Source organism: Heloderma suspectum, chromosome 3 (assembly GCF_057233095.1).
Source record: "Heloderma suspectum isolate Gila_16-S chromosome 3, 16-S_ref, whole genome shotgun sequence".
Taxonomy (NCBI): Eukaryota; Metazoa; Chordata; class Lepidosauria; order Squamata; family Helodermatidae; genus Heloderma; species Heloderma suspectum.
Genome location: NC_139460.1, coordinates 93,991,197 through 94,004,780, shown reverse-complemented (window position 1 = coordinate 94,004,780; position 13,584 = coordinate 93,991,197). Strand labels below are relative to the sequence as shown.

The following is a 13,584-nucleotide window of genomic DNA, read 5'->3' as shown; positions in this document are numbered from 1 at the left end:
CTGTAGAAGTTTCCCAAATCGAGGCTTCACGCAGTTGTACAGCCCATATGTGTGAAAGCACAGATGACTGCTCAAAGAACTACAGTTATAGCTAGCAAACTGTCTTTCTGCATTGCTTCTGTTAAAGGCTGTCTTACTGAATATTGTTATCCCAATTGACAGACCTCAGCACTCAACCCTTGAAGCCTGACATGCAGTGGGGGTGGCTTGTGCACCAGCAGAATCCATAGTCTAATCTGGATTTCACAATAATAGTGGTGTCCGAAGATTTGGGCATGCCTAGTGGGATTTTTGCCTTTTTCTTTTTCCTTTCCTCAGTTTCAGAAATAGTTTGTCATATGTTATAGGGAGGAAGATGTGATCAAAAACAATCCTCAAAAGCTTGTTTGGGCACATGAAGCTAGTGTGTTTCCTCTTGGCCAAAATCCAAAGATATGGTTTACACTGGATGCTTGGTGAATGTCAGACATACTGCAGATGAGAGCCATTCTACCTCCACTTTACTTTTAGCAGGTGTGATTCTTCCCAGAAAACCTAGTTAGAAACAGTTTGTTCTGAACTGGCCTTCCAGTATTATCCAGCCAGATTTCAATATATTAGATCAATAATCAGTGGAGGATGATGGTTTTGTTGACATTTAATCTGACCTAACCAGCAGCAAGGCAATTCCTAGGTACTGCTGAACTCAACTCCAGCGTTTATGGGGCTGGGAAGTAGTCTCAAGGAGGAATCAAAGCTTAGATGCACAAAGGGGCCTTCCCTTTCTCTAGTGTTAGGCAACCTGGTACCTTCCAGATGTTTTGGACTACGACTCCCATAATCTCTGACCATTAGCTGTACAGGGACTTGTAGTCCAAAACATTGGCGGGCACCAGGTTGCCTACCCCTACTCTGTGTCGTTCTTCCCTCCAGTGTCATCCTTCCAGTTCGCTGGCACTGTCTCTCCGTCAGCTCTGGTCAGTACACCCAAAATGTCAATTTAGATTTTCACTGTGTTGACTACATACACATTTTATGATGTTTTATAGGGAGTGTAATTGTGTTTTACTTCCAAAATATCACATAAATAATTTAGTTTGCTGTTTCACCACAGGTGGAAGCTGCAACTCCATGAACTCACAAAGCTTCCTGCTTTTGTGCGTGTGGTATCAGCAGGAAATCTCCTTAGTCATGTTGGTCATACTGTCTTGGGAATGAATACAGTCCAGCTGTATATGAAGGTACCAGGCAGCAGAACACCAGGTGGGTAAAGTGAAGTACTTGGATTATGCTACATACTGACAAATCTGTCTCATCTTTGTTTATCAACAATCATTCTATTGTAGTTTTAGTAGACTTTCTACTAAAAGTCTTCAGAAGACTTTCTTAGTAGATTTCACAATCTCTTTGACTGCAATCATAGTCATATAAATTATAATATTGTCACTGACTTTTAAAGAGGACAAGTTTATCTATTTATTGCATTTATATCCCACCTTTTTTCTCCAAGTAACCCAAAGCAGCATACATAATTCTCCTCCTCTCCATTTTATCCTCACAACAACAACCCTGTGAGGTAGGTGGGGCTAAGAGTCTGTGACTGGCCCAAAGTCACCCAATGAGCTTCCATGGCTGAGCGAGGACTTTCCCAGATCTCCCGGATTCCATTCCAGCACTTGAACCACTACACCACACTAGCTCTCAACATCAGTGTAGCATTATTCCAATAAAATGGAGGGAGAACCTTGTACAGTGCCTTCAGTGCATTGGAAGAAAGGTGGGATATTAATATATTTAAATAAATAAAAGAAATAATAAAATCCAATACTTAAAAAAAAACACCTCTTGTTGCTCTGACAGTATGACACCCCTCCTTAAATTCCTACACTGACTACTAACTTTCTTCTCCTGGATCCTGCACAAGCTTCCTTTCCTTACCTTCAAATTCCTCCATAGCATTGTTACCCCCACTTTAAGTCTCTGCTCTTCTGTCTTGACATATCCCTGTTCATGGCCTTCACTTGTCTGCCACCCTTAGCCAACTAAGGATTTCCTATTCCCTCATACAACTCTACCCTTTCACCCTTGCTTCCTCTTATGCATGAAACTGCATCCCAGAACACTTCTGTGATGCTGCCCTTATTCCTTCTTTCAAATCCCTCTCCTAAACCCACCTTTTCTTTGAAGCCTTTGTCACAACCCCTTAGTCCCCATACTCTACTATAACAAAGCCTAAGTATATGTACCTACAGTAATGGTATATTCTTTCCCTATTTATCCCTGCATGCATTTCCCCCACCTGTTTCATTATCTAGATTTTAAGCCCGCTGGAACTGGAATTACCCTCTCATTCTTTGTAAAAGCACTGTGTACATTGATGGTGCTATATAAAGAATAATAATAAAGTGTTGGAAACATGACTTTAAACTAAGCTACAACAAATGTAATCTTAAAATTGCAGTTTGAATTTCGAAGGTTGCTTGAAAATGTGTTCCTCAGAATGTCTTCTAATAAATAGTGAGGAGATATATTATAACGTACTGATTATCTCAGTCATCCTTACCAATTCTGTAAGGTGAAGTCATATTTTTATGCTCATGTTACATATTCCTGCAGTTCTCATCAGATCTGTTTTTTTAGATGGTTGATCTTATTTAGGGAAAAGCTACTGGTACATATAGTTTTAAGCTTAATGGCTTCATTTGTTGAATCATTTCAGATTGCTCAAGCAAGAAATCAGTTCATGATATACATCAGAATTCTTGCACTAGATTTTTAGAAGATGCTTATATAGATTGGATGAATTAGATAAGCTATAACTTGCTGAAATAGTTATTATTTTAAACATGCTAGAATTGGATCCCTCTGATTTTCATCCCCTCTTGAATATCCCATTTTTGGATGAGGTGCTTGAGTATTTTGTGAGGGCTCAACTCCAGGTTTTCCTGCCTGAAACTGATTATTCTTTTCAGTTTGGTTTCTGAACTGGTTTTGGGACTGAAACTTCTGTGAGCTTGGTCATTTTAATCATTATTGGTGTAATTTTTTTATTATTATTTCTTTGCTTTCTTGAATACCTAATATGAAAGGTGGAATATTCTTTAAATATTATGAAATAAATATTATGAAATTATTAGTCTTTAAAGAAAAACAACAACAAAGAATACTAGAGCACCTTAAGGACAAACAGATCTATCATATGATATATAAAGTAGTTTCTTGTCTATAAAATCTTATGTCACAATATAAATATTAATCTTTAAGGTACCACAGCATTCTGTCATTTTTGTTTGAATATAGTGCTCCATACTTTTATAGTGCCTTTCAAACATCACTATTGTTTCGTTTTTTCTTATTAATTTCAGGTCATCAAGAAAACAACAACTTTTGCTCAGTCAATATAAATATAGGTCCAGGTGACTGTGAATGGTTTGTTGTTCCAGAAAATTATTGGGGCGTCATGAATGACTTCTGTGAAAAGTACGTTCACTATTTTCCATTGCCATATGCTGTGCTTCCAATTATTTTACAACACACTCTGCCTCTAAAACAGTGCTATTTATGATGCTTATTTGGGAGGATATATTTGGCATTTCCTCTTTTTTTCCTAATATATTTCTTTCATATCTGTCCTCTCCCATCTTTACATACACGCTAGTTGTAACAGCAGTATTAATGTAGAAATGTAGATATGCATTATCATTTTGGCTGGAATCTAAAGAATCAATGTAACTTGTTCTGCTAGCTCAAGAGACTTTGGGTTTGGGTTTCTTGAAGAGGAGCTCCCCATGCTACATGATAAACCTTTAGAATGGAGTGGTTATGTGTGATATGGCAAGGGCATCTGCTGTTCAGAGAAAAAGAGGCAAAAATCCTATTTGGCATGAGCAAGCACTCGGGCAAACATACACTCTAGTTTTTGGAATCCTCCTTGCCTTTAATTGTAAGTTGGCTTGAGCTATCCTAAAGAAGGGTTAGGTAGTAAGTAGTGATCAAGGCTACAGTCCACAAGAGTTCCACACTGAAGTAGTGTGACTCTGCATAACCCAATTTCCTTTGCCAGCCAAACCCCAGACATGCCTGGTTGTGGAGTCCAAGCAATAGCAAGTGCTGCTGCAGCAGCTGTTTGGACCACTTGCAACAGCTTCTGGCCAAGTAACAGGATTCCATGAGTCTGTGACATCTTGCCAGTTATCATTGCAATTTAGGGCACAATCCTATGCAGATGAGTGGCTGCCTCCAAACGCGGAGGCGGCCACCTATCCAGTGCAGGGCAGGAGAAGCACAGAGGGGATCGTTTCCTCTGCGCTTCTCCTGCCCTGCATTTGTGGCTAGACAGACGATTTCAGCTATCTAGCTGCTGGAGGGTGGAGCGGAGGAGGAGGCTGCCGGACGACACATAGGATGTGTCATATCAGCATTTCCACCCTCCCCACCCTGGAACACCCCATTTCAGCTGCTCCACGCTCCTCTTGAGAGCACGGGGCTATTCTGCGCGGCAACACGGAATGGGGGGAAGGTTGGTTCCTGGAAAACCAGATATCCTATGGCTGTCTAGCTGCTGACTAGTGACCATAGGATTGCTCCCTCCCTCACATTAGTCACATTATTGCTAGTTGCACAGCACATTCCCAGGTTTCCTGGGGCTGAGAGATCAACACAATAATCTGCACAACAGAGTGCTGCATAACACAACAGAGTTGTGGATAAGCCCAGTGATATCAGCAGATATTCTGGGACAATTGATGTGGCTATTACTGAGACTGTATTCCTGGAAGCAATAATGTGCTTTTTAAAGTAATATATTTGGCCCTATAAATACCCCTCATAGAATATCCTGTGCGAACATTAGGGTGTAGCAGTTCAATTTAGATTGAAGTTCACTAGGGGCATAATCCTATGCATGTTTAGACAGAAAAAGCTTGGCTGGCTGGGGAATGCTGGGAGTTGTTGGACTTAGTTCTTTCTAAACATGCATAGGATTGCACCCTAGGAAACAAAAGCTTACTGTCTGAGCAAGAGTACATATTAGGATCATTTGTAAACATTATGGTGTTGCTTTTGTCAGTTGTGTACAATGTTTTGGACTGACTTAATATTTTGTATGTAGGATATTTATATTGACAAATATTTGAGTCCAACTTTTCCTATTTCAGAAACAATATGAATTTTCTGATGGGCTCTTGGTGGCCTAATTTGGAAGATTTGTATGAAGCCAGTGTTCCAGTTTATAGATTTATTCAGAGACCTGGAGATTTGGTGTGGATAAATGCTGGGACTGTTCATTGGGTTCAGGCTATTGGCTGGTGTAACAATATTGCGTGGAATGTTGGCCCTCTTACAGGTATGATAATATATCTTACAGTTGTGTAATTAATTTAGAAAATGCTGACACCAAAATCTCAACTTCTAATAGATTAGTTATTTTCAAGATATGAAGCTAGACTGTGATACTGAAAGGAAGTAGATACTCAATTATTTTGAGAAATTTCCAGAGGAAATAATGCCCTTTCTGAGTTTGACAGTCAGCCTGCACACAGTATTTATGCTTCAGAAATAACAACTTGTAATAGAACAAATGTGGATTTGTTTACAGTGAAATATATATATAGTAATTAGGAGTCTGTGAATGAAGTAACATAGGCTGTATTCAGTTGTCACATTCTGCGAACCCCCAAATCATAATTCAGAGGATCAGGAATAAGTTGTATGCACTCATGCTCCCTCTTCCCCTTAGCTTAATAGAGCATATCCTGGTTTGTCAAATCATGGTTGCTGTGACATTTGATTTGAGCAATCTCTACAAACCAAAGATGTCATGTTGGTTTGCACTCCCAGTTTAGAGGGATTGTTTAAACCATAGTTTGCCAGTTTGGGCACTGAGGAAACTTGTCTTTTAAAAATCAGGACGTATACTATTAAGTCAGGTGCATGAGGGGAGGGCAGAGCACACACAACTTTTTCCAGTCCCCCAAATCATGGTTTGGAGAATGTGACATTCAAATACCACCATAAGCCTTATGTTGTCAGTAGCTGAACCAATCAAAAAAACAAATTTTCTTCTTCAGGAATATGGTTTCTTTACCAAAGCTTCAACTTAAGGGGCAAGGAAATTTAATTTGATTTATTTAATTTGTTTTTCTTATGACAAAGAATACATGCGGTTTAAAGTAAAGTCTTCACTATCATTTTTCTCTGATGCCTTCTTTTTTTGGTGTGGTATATGTAATAAAAAATTGTACCAAACTAATTTACTTTGAAAACTGCTAAGACGTTTTGTATACAATTAGATATTTTTTCTTAATTGAGAAGAGCTGCATCTTTGGTATTCATCATAACGAGTTGGTACCCATATTTCCCCATATTTTCTCGTAGCCTGCCAATATAAACTGGCCGTGGAACGGTACGAGTGGAATAAATTGCAAAGTGTGAAGTCAATAGTACCTATGGTTCATCTTTCTTGGAACATAGCACGAAATATCAAAGTCTCAGATCCAAAGCTTTTTGAAATGATCAAGTAAGTCTGTTTTAAATCTGTATGGCATTATTTACTGAGTCTTCATTGGTGCAAAAGTATACAAAGAGCAGAGCTTTTGGTGAAACAAATCAGGTTTCTGGTGTGGAGGTACTGATGAATACTGAAGATAGTTCAGTCAGCATTGAAATATATCCGTAGTGGTGGTTTTTGTAAAGGGCAATACTCACATTGGAAAATATGAAATAAAAATGTCAGTTGCCAACCATCAACACAACTCTACACGCATTCACTTTGCAAATAAGCCCCACAGCTATAAGAGGTTCACACAGCTCCATCTAGTATTCTGGCCAAGGGCAGCCAAGCACACTACCCCTCGGTGGGTATGAGTGGCATTGCAAGATAGAACCACCAACATCTTTACTCTTGGACTTTTCTTAATGTCCAAGATATCTGGGCAGAGAACAGAATTGGAGCCCTTTTATCAGTACTGCTATATAGCCAATTATATATTTTTCCATGTGGGAAAATGTCTCCCCCCCGCCGCCCCATCTGTTACCTAAATTACATTATCTTTGGTAAAAATGGAGGAAGAGAAGTCATTATGGACATCTATAATGTTCAAGGTACAATTCAGTAACTGCAACCAACCGTGATATAATGTCCAGATTTCAGGATATTAGTGAATAAATTAAATATGAATCAAGACATGTTTTGTGCAGTTACTAGTATTAGGGTGACCTAATGTGACATTGGTGCATTAAAACAAAATAAAATGTTGTATTTGGAATACAGCATAAGCCTTCTAAAAGACACTATAATTAAAGTGCAACCCAGCATTATTCTAAAAGAAATGAAAAGGACAAAGAGCAGATAATGGGGTAGTATTCAAAGAAGGAGGCATTTGAAGTGTGGAGGAAACCAAATGGCAAGCTAGAAACACAAGCTAACAACAGAGGTGTTAAGAAGAATAAAAGAGGCCTCTTATTTTAGTACACCGCACCAAAACCTAGTTCTAGAAAGATATGGATCATGCTAGTGAATGTCTTAAAGTGACTGTAACAGGAAGATGTTGATTCTGGAGGTTCTTTTGAAGGGTCGTGAGGAGAGAACAGGATACAGAGTAAAACCTCGGCCAGTAGGTCTCTGTAGCGATTTGCAATGCTGAGAATTCTGTTCTGTTTAAGCCCAATAGGATTTCACAGCATTAAGTAGTGGCGGACTCTAGTGGATTTTTTTCCCCCGATTCTGGAAATACTTTGCAGATTTTTTTCTGGGTCCATTTGCACAAATTGCAATTTGCACTATTTTTAAAAATTGGGGGCTCTTGAAATTTGTGTCTAGCCCAGCAGAGCCAAAGAACTTGTGAATTCATCCTCTTTGTCAACACTTCCGGAACAAAGGGGGTCAAGGGGGGTGGGAAATTGACAAGTACAGAATATTGCTGGGCTGGGCTAAACTAAGTTGTATTTGGAGAGAATGAAATTGACAAGGATATTGACAAGAGGGGAATATGCCTCTGCAGGCTACATAGTGGACAGACAGACTTGTGATCTTGTGCACTTGGGCAAGCTTACCAATAAAAACTAATTTTAAAAAATTACGACACCATTTGCACAAATTTCAAGATCTCCCCCCAGGTTGTGCAAATTGCCGCCATTAAAAAAACCTGAATCCATGTATTGGCTCAACTAGTTGACTCCAGCAGGGGGAAACGGAACGAAATCTGCAGGGCCAGACTGGAAAAATCAGTCGAGTATTCCCCCACTTAGCAGAATTCTCATACATCCCTAGGTCTCTAAAGGCCAGAATCCTAACAAACCATTTCCAGGCTTTTCGTTCATGTCTTCCTCCACCATTCTTTGACATTACCTTCCCATTTGCACGGTTGACATGCCTCTCTTGTGGAGTTTTCTTGACAGATGTGACAGGAAATGTGTATAATCAGTTAAAGTATGCATGTCCCACTTAACCAAATACATGGATGGTGCACAGACTTTATCTGAACATTCTGAGTCTACTCTTGATAGTAAGAGCAAATCAGCAGTCAGGCCCCAAATCTCGGTAAGACACACCCTGTACTACTTTTTCAGTCTGAAATAAAAGAGCTCCTCTGCTACTTTCCCAGTTCTATAATACAGAGAGCCAGGACAGATAATCTGAGACCAGGAGGCCAAGTGTTGCTACTTCCCATTCACTGCTTATTTGGGGTCTCAGAGAGTCTTCTGTCCCCAGAGTAATGAACTTGCTAAGCAGCCCACATCTGTGCTTAAATGCGCATACTTCACTGTTGTAAGATAAGCCACAGAGGCCCTGCTTATAGCCACCCCCACCCCCCACCCACCCCGGTTAAGGTCAGATAAATTGGTGGGCACGAGAGATAGACACTCTTCAGTGGTGACTCTGTATCTATGGAATTTCCTCCTAACGATAGTGTATTTGCCTCCTTCTTGTGCTTTAAGCAGGTTTTAAAGATTTTTTATTTCATTACTCTTTTTGTTGAAATAAGTTAGATTTTTATGTTATTGCTATCTGTATTAAATTGTATTATGGCTTTTATTAGTCTGATCAGAAATGATTTTCTCCTGGTGTTTTAAAGTTAAACGTTTTCAGACATTTTCATTTTGAAATGTGGCATATGAATTCCTATATAAAATAAAAAATAATATTTTGGGCATTCAAGAAATGGGTAGGAGGGAGAGGAGACGTAACAATAGAGAGAAGAGCAGGAAATTATTGGACCTAAATAAAGAAGTGAACAATAATTATTCCTGTTCCAGAGGAGAGACAGGTTAGGAGATGATGCTGTTCATTCTTGGCTGAAGTTTCTAATCAAGCTCATCCTGCCTACCAGCCCCACCAAACTACATTATCAATGGCTTTAGTGTAAGAGGGGAATGATTGAAACCCAAGTGCTGTATGCGAAGAAATTTTTCTAGTTAAGTTAACTCGAATGAAAGTAACTGTTGACCATTTATAAAAAGAGCAAATGTTGGGAGCGATGTGTGTGTTAAAAATAGGGCAGTATCCATTGTGACACGAACACTAACATAAAGTATGTTGCACTTATGTAAGGGACCTCTAGTGCAATGTCAGTAGCATTAGCTGACATGACAGGATTCCCTGGAAAATCCGTTTTGCCAGCTGATGCTATTGGATTGTGCTCGAGGTCCCTTACACTAGTGCAACATAATTTACGTTAGCACTTGTTGTTGGAGGCATAGTACCATTTATCAGAGTTAATCCATTGGCACTTATACTTTAAAAATAGGTTTTATAACGATGGATCAAAGTTCAACCTCACCAATATTGTAAAGGGCCCCTGTATTCTTGATATTTCAGTCTCTGCTGTATTTAGCTGATGTTGTTGTTGTTGTTCAGTCGTTCAGTCGTGTCCGACTCTTCGTGACCCCATGGACCATAGCACGCCAGGCCTTCCTGTCCTGCGCTCTCTCCCGGAGCGTGCTCAAGTTCATATTCATTGCATCGGTGATGCTATCTAGCCATCTCATCCTCTGCCGTCCCCTTCTCCTTTTGCCTTCAGTCTTTCCCAGCATCAGGGTCTTTTCCAGGGAGTTTTCTCTAAGCATTAGGTGGCCAAAATATTGGAGCTTCACCTTCATTATCTGTCCTTCCAATGAGCACTCAGGGTTGATTTCCTTTAGGATGGACTGATTTGACCTCCTTGCAGTCCAGGGGACTCGTAGGAGTCTTCTCCAGCACCACAGTTCGAAAGCATCCATTCTTCGGCGCTCAGCCTTCCTTATAGTCCAGCTCTCACATCCATACATTACTACTGGGAAAACCATAGCTTTGATTAGACGGACCTTTGTCGGCAAGGTGATGTCTCTGCTTCTTACTATGCTGTCTAGGTTGGCCATAGCTTTCCTCCCAAGGAGCAAGCGTCTTTTAATTTCATGGCTACAGTCACCATCTGCGTTGATCTTGGAGCCCAAGAAAGTAAAATCTGTCACTGCTTCCATTTCTTCCCCTTCTATATGCCAGGAAGTGATGGGGCCAGATGCCATGATCTTAGTTTTTTTAATGTTGAGTTTCAAACCAGCTTTTGCACTCTCCTCTTTCACCCTCAACAAGAGGCTCTTGAGATGTTGCTGTTCATTATCTGTGTGTGTGCATCAGTCTGTCCCTCGTATGCACGCACACACACTGCTGTGCAGCCAGTCTTCCTCCCCTGCTGCCCCCTTCCCTTATTCCAAACTTACTGGGGGGGCGGCACAGTGGCAGGAGCAAGTGTTCTTCCTCCCTCCATTTGAGTGCCATTGGCCTAGGGCTCCCATAGTTCTCCAAGGTTTTGGAGTCCCATAAATTTGATTGACTTGAAAGCCCTGAACAACTGTGTTTCCCAGGGCTTGTTGCACCTGGGATACTGCTGTTGCAGATTTCTTTTAGACATCCTGACAGAGGGAGGGAGGCAGAGAGAGATTGTGCTGATGCCACCTTCTCATCACCAGGTCAGTAAGGGGGACCCAGAGGATGATGGGGTGGGGTGTGACTATTGCAGAGAGATTGGTGGGGATGGGATCACCTCATCCACTCATTTTCTGCAATTGTTTTGCAAGCACTTAGACTCAAGATTTTTTTATAACTTCCAAAGAAAGCAAGCAGAAAGTTAGTCTAAACTGAGTTGAGCCAAGGAGAGCTCACATATCACTAGTTCTTTATCCATTAGGTAAACGTGGTTTGTTTAAATGCATTGCATCTGTACTACTTTAATCTGCCCTGTATACTTTTTGTATTTGAGGAAAGAAAGGTTTTTGTGAAGTCATTGTGGTACCCAGCAAGATAATTTATATCTCACTATTTCAAGAGACTACTTCTCAGAGCAGCTAACGAAGATTTAAAAAGTAATAAAATTCCAAACAACCAAATTAATGTAATAGCATAAAAATGAAGAATTATTTTAAAGATTCTGATTTCTGTTACAGGTATTGCCTGTTGAGAACTCTTAAGCAATGTCAGACTTTGAGGGAAGCTCTAATTGCTGCCGGAAAAGAAATTGTATGGCATGGGAGAACAAAGGAAGAGCCAGCTCATTACTGTAGCATATGTGAGGTTAGTAAACATTTGTATGTGTTGTGAGTCAATTTCTTATCGATTTTTTTTAACTGTTAATGGTTCTGTTAGATTCCCTCCCCACACCACCTCTATTTGTACTAAGCCCCCCTCCCCCCCCCCCCCCCGGCTATCCCATCCCTTCTGGAGTATAGATTTCATCCACTGGGCCTAGCTGTCATTATTAACCATTGAGCAGGTTCACACAATAATGGAGGGGGAAATAGGCCATGGTGGCTTACCCCCACCCCACCCCTGTGCTCGCACCAAGGGGATTTGCGTAATTACCCTCAGCAGTGCAGCCTGTTGTTTCATGTTAACCCAGCCAGGGTGGCTTGTTATCCAGGGCAACCAGAACCCACGGGCTGTTGTAGGGACGCATCGGGGGGTGGGGTGGGGATAAGCCAGCATGGCTTATTTCCCCTCCATGATTGTGCAAAATGGGCTATTATGTTGGCAGCAACATTAACCATTGTTAGGACTACCTAGGGTTCCTGCTTAACCCAGTGACCTGACTCACACGTAACGCCAAGTCACCGTGGGTACATTTCCCTGTGGGGCTTGCAGTTTTGCATTTTAAAAATTCAAGCTGCAGCAGGGGTGCGCCGGAGGTTATCATTATGTGCAAACCAGCCACTCAGATGCCATGGCCTGTTTTAGGGTTGTGGGTGGCTTGCTATTCACCCCAACAACCTACCCTAGCTGGGGCTGGGTTTGCACATAATGGGGCTGTTCACATAACAGGCTAACCCATACCCAGTGGTTGAGCATGGGTTGTTGAACAGTGGGTTAGGGTGTTGTCTGAACCCAGGATACTTTATGCAGGGTGGCTTGTTAACCATGCAGTATGGCATTGTTAACTACCCTGAACAACCCAGCAACAAACCATGAGTTCTCAAGGTGGCTTGTTCAAGGAAAAATAAGCCACACTGCATGGTTAACAAGCCACCCTGTGGAAAATGTTCTAGGTTCATACAGCACACAGATCAAGAGTTCAACAACAACCCACATTCAACCACTGAGTGTGGGTTAGCATGTTGTGCGAACCCAGTCAATGCCAAGCTGCAGCATGCCCCCACCAGAGCTTGAATTTTCAAAATGGCACCGCAACGAGAAGCCCCACAGGGAAATTTGCCCATGGTGGCTTCTTGTTACATGCAAACTGGCCCAATATCTGAAAACAGTGTAGGCCCACTGGAGGAAATTCACTTGCCTGTGAGGAAGAAACATGTGATTTTTAGCCATGTTTAAGCCATCAACAGTATTACATTTTCATTAGCCTATTTGTAGGCATACAGATATAATACCTTCTTCATATAGTTTCTCATTCTTCTGAGACATTACAGAACAGTAAGTGGGTTTACTTTTCTTGGAGTATAATGCAGGATGCAGAACATGGATATTATATCTATTTGTATACTACTCTTCATCCAATAGATTCCAGGGTGGTGAACAGCAAATACAAAGTACTAAAATGTACAATAAAACCATAATACTAACCATGAAATGTAACTAAAACTATCTAACTATAAATGCCTGGTAAAATATGAAATAAAATAATGAACAGCTACGTGCTATGAAGGCCTCAGTTCCATTTAATGTAATGTAGGCTCTAGGCGCACCTCTCTATTGTCTGTGTCCTAAGCAAGGGGGCTCTACCAGCCAGGTACAGGCACCTTCCTCCCTACATATGCTTTGCTGGTGTGTAGGATCATAGGTGGTATAAGAGAGAGCTTATTTATTTATTTCCCACATCTGAGAAAGCGCAAATACTTGATTCACATTATGAAATATATGGAGTTCTTACCATGAAAGCTCTTCTGCTGAGGCTCATTGTAAAACCAAGCTCAGATCCATTCTCTCTGAGTTGTGAAGGCATCCTTAGCTGGTATGAGTCCCAGTTTAAAAAAAAAAAAAAACATTCTGCAATCAACAGGCTTAGAAACCTATCAGATGGACCTTGGAGGTGATATCGGACAACACCCTGAGTGCCATTTTTCAGTTGAAGGCAAGGTACAAATAAAATAAATAAACACTAAAAGTCTTTCTCCATCAAA

General features: G+C 40.8%; 1 protein-coding gene across 2 annotated transcripts in view; it reads left to right on the top strand.

Annotated features, from left to right (window-relative positions):
- The window catches only part of KDM6A (lysine demethylase 6A), a 170,591-nt gene that overhangs the window by 145,680 nt on the left and 11,327 nt on the right, over positions 1 to 13,584 (top strand). For both annotated transcript variants that reach the window (XM_084843887.1, XM_084843886.1), the window contains 5 exons: positions 1,094 to 1,242; positions 3,345 to 3,459; positions 5,136 to 5,323; positions 6,355 to 6,496; positions 11,401 to 11,527. In XM_084843887.1, the coding sequence (XP_084700013.1) occupies positions 1,094 to 1,242; positions 3,345 to 3,459; positions 5,136 to 5,323; positions 6,355 to 6,496; positions 11,401 to 11,527 (721 nt within the window). The remainder of the gene's footprint in view (positions 1 to 1,093; positions 1,243 to 3,344; positions 3,460 to 5,135; positions 5,324 to 6,354; positions 6,497 to 11,400; positions 11,528 to 13,584) is intronic.